This window comes from Protopterus annectens, chromosome 9.part0 (genome assembly GCF_019279795.1).
Source record: "Protopterus annectens isolate FY-2018-M chromosome 9.part0, PAN1.0, whole genome shotgun sequence".
NCBI lineage: Eukaryota > Metazoa > Chordata > Ceratodontiformes > Protopteridae > Protopterus > Protopterus annectens.
The window spans coordinates 1191307744-1191326251 of record NC_056743.1 but is presented as its reverse complement, the minus strand read 5'-3'; the positions used below and the strand labels follow the sequence as shown (position 1 = coordinate 1191326251).

The window sequence follows — 18508 nt, the reverse complement described above, 5'->3', positions numbered from 1 at the left end:
TATTTGTACAGCTATTCTCCTCTAACTTTATGTTAAATACTTACATCCCCCAAAACAGAGAAATAATATTGTCATCATTCAGCAGTTCAAAAGGTAGCAAAAAGTCGCAGTCGCTGGTGACAGTCTTAATGCAATGTTCAACTTCCTCTTCATTGTAACAGAACCTATAACTCTTATGCCTTCTTCAGTACAAACCAGGCCACTGATCAGAAGCAGCAGTAAACATACTAGCAATTACAAAATTTGAATAATGACTGACAAAAAAAATGTTACCTGTAGTCAGTTTATTCCAATATACACAGTAATACCCAAAGTGGAGAAAGGAAAGGAGAAGAAAAGAAAGGAAAGGAAAGGAACAGAAAGGAAAGGAGAGGAAAGGAAAAGAAAGGAAAGGAGAGGAGAGGAAAGGAAAGGAAAGGAAAGGAAAGGAACAGAAAGGAAAGGAGAGGAAAAGAAAGGAAAGGAGAGGAAAGGAAAAGAAAGGAGAGGAAAGGAAACGAAAGAGAAGAGAAGGAAAGGAAAGGAAAGGAAAGGAAAGGAGAGGAAAGGAAAGGAAAGGAAAGGAAGGCTGCCAATACAGATGACTGACAGGTTGTGCAAGAATGGAAAATCCCTGGGATTAGGGAATATGCATTTTCCCCAGGGATTCTGTGATCTTAGAGTTGAAATAAATAAGTAGGGGTCTATATTATAATCTCAAAGTTACAGAACATCGAATACAATATGGCCGACACCATATTTTCGAAGTTCCGTAACTTCAAAAATAAAAAACAAAAAAAATTTTAAACATCATATACTTACCCTAACGGGTTTAAGCAGGGGGGCAAGCCACCCTGCACCCCCGCTACTTAAATATACTAACTCCGAAATCGCACTTTAACGTAGCATGGTGCGGAAAGAGAAGATTCCCCTTTCCTACACTGTAGCTCAATCTCAGAGTTGGTATATTTAGGTAGCGGGGGGTGTGGGTGGTGCAGGGGGGCTTGCCCCCCCTGCCTACATTCGTTTTTTTTTTTTTTTTGTTCTACAAATATTTTTATTGAGTTTCAATTGTTTAATAGTTTGATGCATAATGTTCGATGTTTATGCATTTGAACTATTAAACATTCGAGATTATAATATCGACCCATAAGTAGCAGGGGTTGTAGGGTACAGGAAGGCTTGGCCCCTACCAAAAAAAAGTTATGTACTCACCATTAAAAATATTAAGGTATCAGTAAATGAATAACTTAAATAACCTTACCACTAAGTGACTAATAAGGAAAATAAAAAAGAGAAGGACACGACCTTCAGGAGACAAGGCGATGTCTAGGACCATCTCAGAATGGAAATATTATAACCGAAAACATGGAAGGGGTTGGTAGGGGTAGTTGATGAAGGATGGAAGCAGACAACACATATCTATCTTTATGGTGAGAACATAACTTTCTTATCTAATGCTGCCTTTTCTGTCCATTCCTCAACATATGGGACAGAATTCCCAGTTACTTTACTACTTGGGAGGTGATATGCAAGGACATTCCATATCACAGTTGAACCACAAGAGGTTCTAGATCTGGATTGCATGTCTGATTTATAGTGGGAAATGAAAGTATGTACTTTAGACTAAGTAGCTGTAGCATGTCACCTATTGGAACATTGATGAAGAAAATTGTAGAGGAAGCCAAGTATCTGGTGGAATGACCTTTCAGAGATGAAGGGAGTGGCAGCTCTCTTTCTTGATAAATGAAATAAATGCACTGACTGTGACAAACAGCTGTAAAGAGTGACTTTGGACACTGATTTTCCCTGTTTTGTCAAAGAAAAGGAGACAAAAAACTGATCCAATTTCCGGAAAGGTTTCATCCTGTGTAAATAAAAACTCAATTGATGATGGACATCAAGTAAGTGTAACTATATTCATTTTTATTCTAAAAATTTGGAAAGAACACTGGAAAATTAATGTACTGATTTATGAATGATTCAGAAACCACCTTAATCAGGAAAAAAGGTAAGTTCTTAAAAACACTCTGTCCTTGTGAAAAATCAGGTAGGGAGATTTTGAATATAGGCTTGTAGCTCAGAAATTCTCCTGGCAGAAATTTTGGCTACCAGAAATAGTCTTCCATGATAAAAAATTTAGATCAGCTTTAGCAGCAGGTTCAAATGGGGCCCCGGTCAAAGCCTTCAGTGCAATGGTAATGTCCCATGGAGGGACTAGTTCTCTGAGTGGAGGGTGTAGTAAAAAGGTGCCTTGGAGGAAAGTCTTGGATAATCTGAAATGCAATGTATGTATGGTTTTCACCCTTATAAAAAGAAGATATAGCGGCAAACTGTACCTTGACTGTGGAATAGCTGGAACCACATTAGAAAAGATGTGCAAGAAAGTCCAAAATTGCTGGAAGAGGAGCTGAAAAAGGATCAATATTTTCAATGACCTAAATCAAAAAACCTTTTCCATTTGATATTATTAATCTTCCTAGTCAAAGGCATTTGGGAGTAAGACAAAATATGAACAACTGAAGATGAAAACCTGAAGTGTCAAACCATCATTGGCACTGGAAGAACCATATGGTCAGCAGATTGTCTGGGTGAGGCGACCCTGATAGTTGAGTCATAAGTTCTGGGTCAAAGCCCAGCACCCAGGGAGGGTAAACTAGATAAGGCCAGATGAAGGGAAACTACACTTGTCAAGGCCAATAAGGGACAATGAGTAATCATCAATACAGATCCTTTTTGCACAAACTTGGGAATTAGGGGCATCGGAGGAAGAGCTTTGAAGAGACCTAGAGGCCAAGGGTGCATTAGAATGGCCCTGGGGACTCTCTCTCCCAGGAGATCAGAGTGAAAAATTTGTATTTGGTGATGTTGGGAGAGGCAAATAATTTGCAACATCATCCAAAAATACATTCTGCTACTGAGGGATTGAGGCACTTCTCATGAGGAAACTGGATGGATCTACTCAGTCTGTCTGCAAGAATGATGAATTTCCCCAGGATATACGCTGCTATTAGAAAACAGCAAGAGGATATCACTCATTGCCACACTGTCATGGTTTCTCCACACAAGGGGTATGATCTGGTTCCTTCCTGTTTGTTGATGTACCAGACCACTACCATATTGTTGATCTGAATAGATATCACACCCAAAGGGAGAGAGTCCACAAAAGACCTGCAACTCTAGGAGGACTGCTGTCCTCTCTAGTACATTGATGTGAAAACTGGAGCCTATGATTGAGACCATGTGCCTTGGACTGTCTTTCCCAAGTAATGCCCCCCTCCCCCCACCAGTTGGGAAGTGTCTCTGGTCACTGTGGCTTGGGGGAAGGGAGAATAAAGGGACATCCCTGAAGATCATGTGGAGATTGTAGTCACCACCTTATGTGAGTTCTGCAAATGTTTGTTAGAGTCACTAGGTAAGACATTGTCTTTGACTGACCATTGAACCGTCATAGTCTACTGAAGAACCCACATGAAGAATTTAGCCAGTGGCACTAAAATGATGCAGGTTGCCATAGAACCTAGAAGACAAAAAATATGTCTCACCTGTGGCTTCTGGTGAGATAGAACTTCTTTGGCTTGTTGATGAAGGGATGTGATTCATGACTGAGGGTGTTTTGCTGTTTGAAGACTTGTGTCCAAAAGTGCTCTGATGAATTCCAGAGACTCAGACTGGACTGGATGAAGCTTGGACTTTCTAGATTTACTGCAATCCACATGTCAAAACCACAGTTGGAGCAAGAAATCCCTGGCCTGAACTACTTGATTCTTGCAAGGAGTGGTGATGATCCAGTCATCCAAATACAGGAATACTTGCAAACACCCAGAGATCCATAGTGAGACCAAAGGGCAGGGCTCTGAATTGAAAATGAATGGCTCCCATCCAGAAGGAAAGTCTCTTTCTGAATCATCTCTCCATCTTTATGTAGTAGTACACTTCCTGAAGTTCTATCAAGCACATCTAGTCATTCTTCCTTTGTACAGGAAGAATGGACTGAACCATGACTGTCCAGAATTTTGTTCTCTTCATAAACTTAAGTGACTCAGGTCCAAAAGTGGCCTAAAGTCCCTGTTTTTCTTTGGCACTAAAAAGAATCTGAGTAAATTCCAAATCCTGTCTGGTCTGAAGGAAGCTCTTGGATGACTTGATTTCCTAGATGCTTCCTTATTTCTGAAGCAATTCTTCTCTTTGTGAGGGTGATACATTGCAAGTTCTTTTGGGACATGGGGAAGGGTATGAAAATGAACAAAACAGACTTTGGTTATGATCCTTTGCACCCATTTGTCTTGACTGATGGAAGTCCAGGCTACTGGATGCAGGGATAATCTCCCCCAGATTGCCTCCAGAGTGCAACAGTCAAGCAACTGTTCAGGAGCACTGGAAAGGCTTCTCCAAGAAGGGACCTCCTGAAGCCTTGGTTTTGCAGACCACCTCTGATCCATTACAAGAGTTTCTCCTTCTACCTCAGGGAGCTCTTTCTGTAGAAGTATTGGATGCAAATCCCTGGGATTTATGAAACCACATTCTCTTTCCTCCCTTGTTCCTTCTAGTTTCTGGAAAAGGTTACTTGAGGGTAGAGAATTTGATCACTAAGCAAGGTAGAGATTTTCCATCCTTCTCACTCCAAACTTGTAAGGCTTTTATACATACTAAGCTCATACCCTCATTAGAGGCATACAATAAGAGCAACTTAAAAATCTTGGATTTTATCTCAGCAAGTATTAATAGCTCACCAAAGAACACTTCATATATATCTGTTATTTATAAAATTCTCAAAAATGATTTTAGCAAAACAGATGTTTCTTTTTGTAATTATTCTAGTGAAGTTAATAAACAAGTATTGTCAGAAAAAGATAAACAACTTTGTTTACAGTTGGTGAAGGAATCCACATCTTCCCTGTTCTGGAGTGTATACACATGGAAATTTTTACATAGATATTTTTTCACCCAACATAGACTAACAATAATGTACAAGAAAGATGAAATGAAATGCTGAAGATGTGGACACCCTGATGCTGACTGAATACACACATGGTTGTTAATTGCAAAATAATTTCCCCATTTTGGTTAGACTTTAAATATCTTTGTAAAGCTATATGGAATGATAACTGTATAATTTCTGACTCACTTATCCTTTTCAATGTCCCTGTTCCTGAAGTCATTCCTAAAAAACAAACATTTTAACTATGGTCTATCCACTCTATAGCAAGGAAAATTGTTATTAAAAATTGGAAATCCCAATCTACTCCTGTCTTTAAAGTTGAGTTTATTAATCTTGTGAAATACATTTGTAAGAATAAGCCTGCTACTATAAAAGCAAGGACTAACAACACAACTCATCATTTAATTGCTTGGACAAAATTGTCTAATCTGTTAGAGAAATATTAAGCGTTCTCCTATGTATATTGTTTTTTTAATTGTTATGGACATTGTAAGTAATTGTGTTATAAAATGAATAAAAACATTTTGGGGAAAAAAAGATAGTCTCTTTCACTTCTGGACTAAAAAGATGGATCCATCATATGGGGCATTGATAAAGGATGTCCTGAAATGCTCTGTGAAATCACACAGCCACATCCAGGCATGTCTTTTTATAGAAATCCCTATGCCAGCTGCTCTGGATGCACCTTCTGTTACATTAGAGATAAGGTTCATAGAGGCATTAGACAGTGATTGCAAGGTAGCCAACTGTGAAGCAATAGATTTTCTCTGATCTGCAGTCAAGGTTCATGGGAGAGAACTGAAAATTTCTTTAGTCAGATCTCTGTGGAAGTGATAAAAGTGTGCCAAATAATTGAGCTCTCTCATCAAAAAGATAGAGGAGGCATAGACACACTTCCCAAACCTGTCCAATGCACTTGGTGCATGGACCAAGGAGCTTTCTTCTACAAGTTCCTTCTTAGTGACTGCTGCTACTACCCTTGCTCCAATGGGGACAGTTTTTAGATGCAACTAAAAATTTGTAGGCTTCTTGGGGATATATTCAACTGTGTCTGGTTCCTTCCATGCCTGGAAGGAGATATGCTCGATCATCTTGTCAGGGAGAGGGACCATCCAAAAACTAGATGGGCCAGAACAGAAAGCCTCAAGGAAAAACTGATTCCTCAAGAGAAGGCACTTGGGAGGACTAACACCCTTTCTACCTAAAAAGTTCAAGAATCTCTCTGAATGAGACATCCTCAGGAGGGATTTAAGAGAACCTTCTCCCTTATCAAAATCAGTCAGTGGTTGAGGATTCCATGGGGGAATCCAAATGTCTCCTCTTACGCATATGTTTCCTGTGAACCTCTTCCAGGGGTATTTGTTCAAAGGACGACTCAGAAACAGATATCATCTGTCTTGGGAGAATAGATGCAAGGATCTCAGAAACTGGCTGCCCTGATGGAACCAGGAGAGCAGGCTGCAGACCCTGGGCAATCCAATGAGGCAGGGTTTGATCTGACTCTTAAAGGGAAAACCTCTGTCTAGGTTGAGAGAGTTCACTCTTGAAAGCCTTGAATGTCACGTTTGACATGGGTCCGGGGAGCATTGCTGTTGGAGAAGAAACTCTCAAAGACAGCTTGACCTTAGAAACCATCTGGTTGGGATCTGAGGCTATCACCACAGCTGAACAATCAAGCACTGATGCCCCTAGAGGAAGAAAAGGATCCAAAGACCTCAGATCAAATCCCATCCCATCTGAGTTGGTGCTGACTGTCCAGCTGCAAGACCGATGGCTTTGACTTTTTCACAGAACTTAACAGAGTGAAGGAATATAAAGCCTTGACTCCAATGCAGAGCTACCCCGGGGAAGAGTGAGATCCAGGGAGCCTAATCTGAGTGGCTAGTTAGTGAGGGAAAGAAACAGATCTACCGGATCTGACAGTAATTGGAGCAGGGAGTACCCCAAATGGATCTGGGTCTGAAGGAAATCCCTCATCATCCTGTCCATGTCTGCTTCAGTAAGACTCTGAGAGGATCTAGCTACCCTTAGATATGAAACAGAAGAAGAAGATCTCAAAGAATAACATGGCCTATCCAGTAGGATTAGAGACCAGATGCAGGGGGAGGTAGGATCTGAGGAAAACCTGTGTGAAGTCATGAATCCAATAACTATCAGACCAGAGAAGAGTGTTGGCTCAGAAAGTCTGGAGGTCTCAGCTGGCCAAGCCAATAAGGGTGCCAGATCCATAGACCTCTTTTTCAAAGATTTTAATTTTTCTTTATCCTTTTCTTTATATTTTCTTTCTTCTTTTCCTTTTCTGTGTGTTTAGACTTGTCCAGATTCTTAGATGATGGTGATGATAATGATGATGATGATGATGAAGGGGAAGGAGAAGAATATGCAGATATAGACTTCCCTGATGCTGAAGAGGGCTTTTATACAATGGTGGGTTGTAGGGGACCCTTTAACATAAATTTTTTTCTGTCTCTACTATGGCTCATCATCCAAAAACCTCACAGATGGAATACGTAACGTCAAGATGAGAAGGCCCCAGGCAATACACACAATTCTTATGTGCATCTGAATTTGGAATTTTATGTAAACAGGTCACACATTTTTTAAAACTGGAAGGCTTTTCAGCCATCTTTCCAATCAAAAACAGAAGATAATAAGGGAAAGAACGAAAGAAAGGAGAATTATCTGAAATGTTCGAGAAACTCTATACTATTAAATATATATATATATATATATATATATATGAAGAAGAAGAAAACTACTACTATGATATATATTTTTTATCTTTATGAAAGAAAAGAGAAATGGTGAGGAAACAGTAGCACAGGAGGTGAGAAGGCGAAAAAAAAAAGATAAGGTACTAATCTAGTGAAAATATCGACTATTTATCCAACAACTGCTCCTGAGCACCAAAAATCCATCAAGCGTTGATGGCAGCACACAAGATCTGGGGAATCTCGTTCCTTGCACAAAGGATTATGGCTAGGGGGAAGGAGCCTAAGCACTGGATCTAAAGCTTGAGGATGGCAAGCCTAGATCCGAGGTTGGATCTGAGACCCATAGGTTGAGGAATGGCTAGAAAAGACAGCATTAGATCACTGTTATATTAATTGCATGTTCTAAGGATTGACCTCAGAGCATGTGTGGTAGCATGTCAAGTTTTTTTGTCAATGTTAGCAATGTCAGTGTAGCAGCCATTTCTAGTATACCTCTACACACACATATATATTTATATATAGATAGATATATATAGCTATATATATATATATATATATATATATATATATATATATATATATATATATATAGATACCCACACACATAATTTTCTGTTTGCAAAATGAGTCCCACTGAAGTTTTTGTCTTCTCACTTTCAACAAGAAAACCCTTGATATGTATATAAGAAGTAGAAACAAATCAACACTAGGTAACAGCAATCAAACTTTTTAAAGGACAGCAACTCAGTTGAATTTGTGTGCGTGTGTGTGTGTGTGTGTGTGTGTGTGTGTGTGTGTGTGTGTGTGTGTGTCTGTTTGCATATAACCAAGTTCTGAGCTCTGATATTTGACCAGGCTGCTCTCATTCCTTTCAGCCGAGGGACATGGGAGTGACCTAAACTAATCCGGTGTTCACACAAATTGAAGCTGTTAACAGTTTAGTATTAACTAAGGGGCCACACCAGTATTTGACCAGTCTTCACACAGTTTCTCCCATCCAACATGGAGGTGGCCCAAGTTGCTATTGTAATCATGCCAATAAACTGAACAAAAATATCAGCTCTCAATTCAATCTGTTTAGTGAAGGACTTAGCACACATAGGCAGATAATCAGGTTAACTTCAAACTGCTACATTTTAGCTACACTTAGCAAAAAACAAAATGCAGGAGAATAAAGACACAGAGGAACACACAGATGATGCACCTCAAAGCCATCCTAGCAGCATAGCAAACCAACAAAATAACAGGATGATTATTAGAACTAATGCTTGCAAAAAGAAAATACTCAGGTGGGCATAAGGTAAAATAAGGCAAAGAAATTAGATCAACATTTTACAAGGCAGCCAGCTGGAGCCATCTTGATTAACAAGCTAACAGTAATGATTATGTTCGCTGAAAAACGTATGGGATAACTCAGTGAACTGCAGGTAAATGCAGAAGAGGAGGACATTTGCTGGTAGTCTGGTACTACTATTACTGCTACAATGACTGCTACAACAACTGTAAAGACTATTACTACTGACAATAATAAAAAGAATCACAAAGTTTTAAATCTCTTGAGCAAAGAAAGTAACACAGACAATAACATTTAGGCAAGGGGACTTCACATCTCAGGAAACTGCCCAACAGTTAGAGCCTGACACTTTACCTGGATGGATGAAGATTTGAGAAGCCGACAGGAAGGGTCTAGAAGTTAAAATCTTTTTCAATGCCTCATGTACACAGGTGAAATCTTTGGGATACTGAAGGGCTTCTTCAAGCTGATCTTTGGTTTCACCTCTAGTCCCTGTAGATTGACATATGCAAAGACAGTAAAGTTCAAAAAACACCATAGCATTAAGACAGGGAAGACAATGACAATAACAATAACAACAAATGAAATACAGGAATAAAAATGCAGAAAACCTAGAAAGACATAGAGCAACATAAAATACCCAATAAAAATGTTATTGAGACAGAAAAAGAGATGAATGAAAGAAAAAAAAAACAATAAAAGATGATCATGGCAAACTTACCCAAACTGCAATTACTCCTATTAAAACAGTGCCATTTAAAAGAACTTTGGAACTATCAAAGCTGTAATTAATTACTGTTTTCTTTGTGACTGACATATTGTTTACCCAACTAGTTATAAGGATGATACACCATAAAAGGAAGGCAATAATAAAGTGCAAAATAAAACAGAAAAGGCTTTAAACAGAAATGGTGTTTTCATTCTGTATTGGGCTTTATTAAAACCAGTCAGTTTGAAAATAAGCTAAAGATCATAATACAAAAATTATAATGTAGAGTACTAAAGCCATGTAAGCACAACACAGTCAATGTAATAACAATTAAAAGTACTTTCAGGAATAGCAAAATGAAGTTGGCTAGCAATGTAATCATAGCACTGCCATCATTTGACAAAAAACAGGGGCTGATAGCAGTTGGCATGTAATGTATAATGAATAAAATATGGCTGACAAGGATGGAGTAGGATTCCACACACTCCTGCATTTAGTACTGGAGACAAATGAGGGAATGATAACACATAAATTGATACCATCAGCTTATCCACAGAGATAACATAGGATAGGGACACTGCAGGCTTCTAACCATCTGTGACGGACTGACAGTACTGGATAATGAAGTTATCTGTCTGTTCAAATGGACTTTGTATACATCCCCATCTTGTGATTTAGTTAGGAATGATCACACATGACAGACTGGCAAGTCTGGAGGCTGAAGTTCTTTTCTTTTCTATAGCCAAAATACAAGCTTTCTGGCATAATAATAGGACTAGTGTTAATGAAAGGTGGGACATAAGCAATAGATAACTCCGATCACTAGCATTTTTCTGGTTTGGTGACATGATCACTGGGAAAATTATTAGCTTTTTTAGCTATTGAGGTTCTAATCAAAATGTTCAATCCATTATGAAAATAGTTACACACACACACACACACACACACACACACACACACACACACACACACACACACACACACAAACAAATCACATACACACCCATCTGTCTTAATCTAATCATCTGCCAGGAGACACACACACCTTGGAATCCAAAGTTAATTCAGTCATCTGTGCTGCAATCCTGTAGTTGCTGGAGAACAAGCTTTATCCATACAGAGATATACAGTATGGGAAATGGACAGTGCAGTTCCCAATCCTCAGTCTGTCAAGTAATTAGTGCAGGTAAGTTTTGAAAGGACGTCATAGCTTTCTCTTTAACAATGCAGGTAAAAACATAAACAGAAAGTAGGACGGTAGGATATCTCTGTGAGAAAAGGAATAAGGTGCATTGTTGAAGAAATGAATGATTTGGAAAGAAAAATATATTAGAAATGCTTATTCAAAGAATGGAAGAGGAAGGAGAGGACACTGTGATTTTCTACAATGTACAGGCCACTGAACTTTGAAAAAAAAGGGTGAATGACTTAAGAACAGGTTATTAGGCATGAAGGAGAGAGAAGTACTGATTAACCTAAACCTACCAGCAGTGAGTGGGGACATGCCTTCCTCAAAACCTAAGAAGGAAAGGGATGATATATGGACATTAGTGGAGGTAGGATCAGAGTTCAGTCACTAATGAGAATCCTGTCAGGAAACAGCAGTGTTTAAGGCCTGGTTCTTACTGATGTATTTTTTAAACAAGAAACATCTTTATTAAATTATCATGTATGACACAGGCAATCATACATTTATATAAATGAAAACAAGCCATATGGCAATCATTTATATAAATGAAAATAAACCATATTAACATAACTGTAGTTACAAACCATACTGACATAATTTTAGTTGCAAACAATATAGATCACTTATAATCTATCCAGTCATTGTCAGTCAAACATTACATAGCTCATTCAAATCCTGCCTTCTTTTAACCCTTGTTCCTCCTGTGTATGTATTGTTCCCACAATTCCCATTTTTTGTCTATGTAATTTGCACCTACCATTTTCTAAAGATGTCAATTCCAGTTGTTTTATCTCTGTTACTATAGTCACTACTTCTTTTCTAGTAATTGCATTTTTGGCAGCCACCACAATTAGACTCAGCAAGGCCTTACTACATTTAGACAATTCCAATTCTGTATAATAGCTCACAAATTAATTTCCTTAGTTACAACAGTTTGCTCACTCACTATCTTTGACAGAGTAGTCTGCAGGGAATCCTTAAAGTCTGCCTAACTCATTATACTCCTGGAAAATATGTGCCCAATTATCTCTTTCTTCCCCATCACACCTCCAACATTTGCTGTCTACCTGAGGAAAACTTCTTTGGAGTCTACTTGGGGTATAAAAATACTTATGTAAAGACTTCCAACCAAAGATCACAAATATTCTAGACTTTGTTGTATACACTCCCCCATTGTTTCTTTGTGACTTGCTTATCTAATCTGTCTTTTCAATCCATTCTAACCTCCTCTGATTGATTGTATAGTTATCATGCAATATTTTGTATGCTGTACTAATTATTCATTTTTTAACTACAGCTTCTGTTCAAGATTCTACTAAAAACTCTACCAGTGCTGGTCTTTCACTTAGGATACCCCTATTTCTTTCTCTTTGCCTATACTCTGATATCAGTCCTTGATAGGGAAGGCAGTCCAAATTTCTTTTTGGCCTCTTCCCATTCTATTACCTTTCCCTCTCTAATTATTTGCTCCCAATACCTTGATTCTTTTGCAAGTTTTCTCCAATACATTCTAGCTTCTTCTTGCCTATTGTCTGTATTCCTAATTACAGTTACCTCCATCTGCAGAAATCTCCTTTCTCCATCCTTTGTTGGCTTAGCTCTTAGAATACTTTCTGTTACTTTATGAATATCATATTCTGTATGGTTATTGTTATTCTCCTTAAGGATCTGCATCCAAAATCCCACTCTCTCCTTGTTTCTTGAGCTTCCGCCCTGTTTCGTCATCATCATCATCTCTTTCCACTTTGAATTATAGGTCTCTGTTCCTGTTATGTATAGGAGCCTTAACTATGTAGATCTGAAATACCCCTTCAAATTGGGTAATTCCAAACCACCTTGTTCTATTGGATGAGTCAGCTTATACCACTTGACACTTGCCATCTTCCACTGCCAGATAAAATCCTTAGCTTTTTAATAATTGCTATCCACAACTTCTCCTCTGGTTGATTAAAAATATGCCTGACCTGTGCATAAAACTAAAGGGACAAAAAACATTTTAACTGCTTAAATCTTGATATCCATATCCATATAACAGAGCTTCCAATTTCTCAGTTTCTATATTATCTTTTGTTTAATCTCTTCCCACATATCCTTAGCTGCCATACCAGAATCCTTTTTAATCCATACTGCCACACCAGAATCCTTTTTAATCCATATTCTTAAGTACTTAATTTTATCATCTCTCCATAAATATGGATATTGCTAAACAAATTCGTGAGTGGGTACATAATTTACAGCTATTGCCTTAGTTTTAGCTTCACTAATTTTATATTCTGAAAAGATTTGAAACTGCTTCAAAATGTTCCACAACACTGAAATGTCCTTTACTGGTTTTATTGGCTATAAAATAATATCATCTGCAAATAGAGCCAACTTTTCTTGACTACCATGCCAATTAAATCCTTGAATTTCGGAGTCCCTTATTTTCTTTGCCAGTGGTTCTAAATATAATGCAAATAACAAAGGAGAAAGAGGACACCCCTGCCTGGCTCCTCTGCTCAAACAGAAATTATTAGAGGAACCCACCCATTTTAATTTTTTACTACAATCCCTCATATATCCTCCTAATCAACCTTATAATTTTATCAGGGAATACAAATGCTTCCATTGCCCTGCTCATAAAGTCCCACCGTACTCTGTCAAATGCTTTCTCTGCATCAACACCCACCAATAACAGTGGTATTTTCTTACATTCTGCTTCCCTTTGGATCATCAGTGTTCTGTTAATGTTGTCACATGTTTGCTTCCCCTCCAAAAAACACACTGATCCATATCTATCAATTTTGGCATCACCTTTGTAATCCTTTTAGCCATTACAGACATGAACACTCTACAATCATGGTTTAGTATTGGCATGGGCCTGTATGAAGCTGGATCTGATGGATCCTTACCCTCTTTAGGTATTACAGCTACCACCACTTTCTTCCAGGATGTTGGTGCTTCTCCTCTTCTTAAAATACTGTTAAACAAAACCTTCCAGAGCGTTATCATTTTTTTCCCTCCTAGCTTCCAAACATCCACAGGAATCCAATCTTTTCCTGTGGACTTTCCTGTGGATTGGTTATACATCACACTTTTTATCTCATCGCCTCTATTGAGTTGAGCCTCATCTACCTCTAACCTTGGCATATTTAATTCTTCCATAAACATTCCCATTTGTACCTTTACTTGATTTCCATATTTCTCTGCTTTATACAGACTTTCATAAAATTTCTGAAATATTTCTAGTATCTCTACAGGATCTCTTGCTATCTTCCTTGTATAGGCTCCCTAAGCTTGGCGACAACCCTTTCTATTTTCTGCTGCCTGAGTCATACTAAAAGTGTTTGTGCTCTGGAGTTATCATCAAAAAACAGTTACTTAAGAGCAATCTTTCTAAACTCATGCATATTATTGAGGTAATCCCTTATTATCTGTTTGGTATTCTGCAATTGCTCCTCTTCTTGTTCTGTGAGATTCCCCCTATTCTGCAATACTTTAACATTTCTTAGTCCCTCTAAATAATTCTTGTTACTTCTTACCCATATCTATCTTTCTTTTATTTCCACCCTATTTTTAAAACTCCACTTTAATTTTTTATCCCAGTCCCTAGCTATATTTAAAGAAATAAATCTATCTTCTCTAATAACTCCAGAATAGTTTCTACTACCAATTCCTTAAATTCCTCTCTTTTCAACAGATAGGTGGGAAAGTGCCAGTGTCTCATTTTTATTTCAGCATCCTGCATTTCTATTTTAGTTATTATTGGTGAGTGGTCTATAATAGTTATTGGATGCGTATAAAAACTACCAATTAAATGTACATGCTCCAGTGAAATGTAAGTTCCGTCTAGCCTAGCCCAGTTTTTGTATCTTGAGGAATAATATATAAATTCAGAGCTCCTACTACTGAATTCACATCTTCCTTGCCAAATATTTTCATAAATTTCTTTAAAAATCTGCCATCCTTTATATATTTTCCCTTCTGGGACCCCCAGACACATCTTCACTGCTGCAAATTAAATTTCACTCTCTACCTATAAGTAATATTCCCTGCTGAAAGCTGATTATTTCTTCCAGAATTTTCTTAAGTTCCATTATAGCAGTTTTATGTAGAATATAAATGCATGCCAGTATAATCCTCCTCATTTGCCAGTAGCCCCTTAATAGTACAAATCTACCATTATTATATTTTTATCATCTTCTATCACTATTGGAGTTCCTCTTGTAATTAATATAAGTACTCCTCTTTTCCTTTGTCCCAGGTATTCCACCGAATAACCATCCAGAAAACCTTTCTTTATCAAATTCACATGTTCATTTCTTTCCAAATGTGTCACCTGTAGCATAGCTATTTGCACTCTACATTTTTAATGCAGATCACTAGTCTTTCTTTTTTGTATATATCTGTGAGACCATTAACATTTAAAGATAATATAGAACTCTACAACAGAAAGAGGCAACTGATGCAGAATAAGGTGAAGTGCCAAGACTGGAAAAACTCCCTTATTAGCCTCATCAAAAAATTGAGATCCCTCATCAAATCGCAAATTGCAGCAGATAGTAAAAATAACCACAAGGCCTTCTATAGTTATGTAAATAATCTCCATGGGAATACCCAGATTTGCTCTGAGCTGCTGCACAATAGTACCTCCTATACCGAACCAACAAATATTGCCAATATACTGGCTGACAGATTCAGTGCCAACTTTACCCCTCTCTCCCCCCACAAGGACCAATCACAATACCAGTAAATTGTCAGGCACCCAGTATTACTGCTGTACATGTTAAAACAGCACTATCCAAGGCCAAAAATACAGCTTCTATGGGACCTGACAATATCCCTGGCTATGTTCTACATGAACTACAGAGTGAACTGGCACCTCACCTGTGTGCCCTGTTCAATCACACCCTCACCTCAGGCTTTGTCCCTACCAAATGGTGCACTGCTATAGTCATCCCTCTCCACAAAGGAGGAGTGACTACAGACCCTGGGAACTATCCCCCCATTAGCCTGACAAGTCTGATATGCAAAGCTATGGAATGCATCATCATGGACCTAATAAACAAGGATATAGGGAATTTCCAAACTCTGGATCCCACACAGTTTAGTTTTGTGAAAGGTAGATCATGCCTGCCCAACTTGGTCAACTTCTTTGAGTCAGTCACCAGAGCTGTGGATGAAGGCAAGGTGGTTCATACAGCCTACCTTCATCTGGCCGAGGCCTTTGATACCATTCCCCACTCAGTAACCATAGAAAAACTTACTAAGCTAGGCATCAACTCCTATATCACTAGGTGGGTTGCAAACTGGCTCACAGATAGAAACCATAGTATGAAAGTAGCTGACTCCAAGTCAGACTGCCGACCAGTCATGAGTGGAGTCCCACAGGGATCGGTCCTGGGTCCTCTCCTGTTTAGTATCTACTTCTCAGAAGTCCAGGCCAACATGAAGGGACTCTGGCTGACAAAGTTCACAGACAATTGCAAGTTGGGAGCCATTATTAACTTCCCAAGTGATGGTGACATCCTACAGAAAGGCCTCACTGAGGCCAACGACTGGTGTCAGAACCATGGCTTTAAGCTCAATGCCAAAAAATGCATTGTCACTCCCTTTGGGAAAAACCCATTTCCCATGAATTACCACATCGATGGTAGTCCACTGAACACAGAAGGCATTATAAGAGATCTGGGAACACAGGTTGATAGCAACCTCTCTTTTGACCACCACATTGCCACTGTGGTCAGAAAGTCCTTCTATGTGGCACATCTCATTACTAAGGGCTTTGCATTCAGGAAGAAAGAGGTCATTGTCTCCCTCTAATCTTCCCTCATTAGGCCAATCATCTAGTACAATGCTCCATTTGGCATGTACCTCACTAGACACCTGCAACAACTGGAAAGGCTGCAAAAGTACCTCACAAAGAGGATCATAGACCTTAAACACTTGTCTTATATGGACAGACTCATAAAACTCCAACTATTCTCTGTCTCATATCGCCTACTTAGAGGCGATCTCTGCTTAACTTGCAAAGCCATGTCTGACACAGCTCTGTTAGAAATGCTGCATCTAAAGAAATCCCAATCACTCTGCACCACACACTCCAGAGACCTCAACCTCATTACCACATTCAACAGAATATGCTGGAGGGACAGGTTCATAACCCAGAGACTGCCTATGCTATGGAATAGACTTCCCATACTAGTCAAACCGAACACCTCACTGGCCCTCCTCAAGAGAAATCTTGATGAGTGGATGAGAAATAGAAAATTCACCCCGGGGATCACTCCAGTAGCTCTGCTTGACAGAGGGACTGGGAACTAAGGTCAGGTCACACGATGCCATGGTAATCCTATAGGCTAGGCTTGAAAAGACTCCAGGGCCATTAGCCTAGTACACACCTATGAACCTATGAAAGTATAATTATGTTAAAGTTATTATTCTCACCTTTTATGTGCAACCATTACTTTGTTAAGTATTTGGTTGCAGCTTTTGTGTTAGATGCATACACTAATGTTTGGCAGGTTGTTTTTTTATACAGTTGTTTCGTGTTATATCCATTTGGACCTATGTATCATCTTACAAAAGTTGTTTTACTGAAAGCCCTCAAAAAAAATACACCCCAATGCACCCCTAAAATCTATTAACTTAATACTAACTCACTAAACTATGTATATCTTCAAGTATTGAAGTTTTACCCTCCTAGTAGGAACAATTGTCCCAAACTGACAGCCACAATCACAGAACTGCATTAACCTAAAAGAAATGCTAAGACGCATGGTACAGCCTATGCTTCTACTAAGTAATATCTGGTTTTGTCTTATCTTGCTCTCTCAGATTGGGAAAACACTTGAATGCTTTCAGAAAACAATATCTCCAAGTCATTGAAAAAAAGATGTATTCTGTTTTTATTGCTCATTATCAGATTGTCTCCATGGAGACATGAGAAACAGATGCAGCACTGCCTCTACAAGCATTTATTTATTTGCTAGAGGAAAGCTTTATTATATTCAGTGTTCTTTTTTATTTACTTGCTTTCTCTTAAAACTTGTTTCTAGTTCAAGCCAAGAGCCTTAATCCAGTCATTCCCCTATGCAAGAATGAGAAAAAATTGTCATGGATCATGCTCTTTTGACCAGACTTTTCTTCTTTTTTCACAATGCACTGTCTACATTTCTTAAAACTGAACAAGGAGAAAGAGAAAAGAAGGAAAAAAACAAGGGCAGCTGTTTACTTTAGTATCCACAATATACTTGAAAATAACTGAGAAAACTTTACTTTATAGCAAGCAGATTATATCACGCATTAAAAAAATACTACTGTTAAGAGCAAAATTTTGTTTTATTTACAGTTAACCCTCTCCCTCCTTTTCCCCCTCTCCTAAGTCTTCCAAACATTAATGACATGAAGTAGGGCTTATGTTTTAGTGTCCTCCACAAGTTTAACAAGGTCAAAAAGTCCAATATTTCCAGGTTTTCTTGCTCTGTCATGTTTCACAAATATAAATAATGCTTTTTAATTTCACATTTATTTGTCAATTGCTGAGTTGCTGGTTTTATTTCTGCTTATCACCAACTCCCAAGTCCAGTCTCTACTTCATTTCCAATGTACTCTTGGTTCTTCCAGTCAACTCTTGTCCTTTTTTCTGTCTCCCAAGAATTTTCTTTTGAAACACTGGAAAAGGTTTCACTGGCACAGTCCC

General features: G+C 38.4%; 1 protein-coding gene across 1 annotated transcript in view; it reads right to left on the bottom strand.

The window, feature by feature from the left end:
• Nucleotides 1–18508, bottom strand: part of SERPING1 (serpin family G member 1) — a 373810-nt gene that overhangs the window by 183617 nt on the left and 171685 nt on the right. The window contains exon 6 of the mRNA XM_044084098.1: nucleotides 9284–9421. Within this exon, the coding sequence (XP_043940033.1) occupies nucleotides 9284–9421 (138 nt within the window). The remainder of the gene's footprint in view (nucleotides 1–9283; nucleotides 9422–18508) is intronic.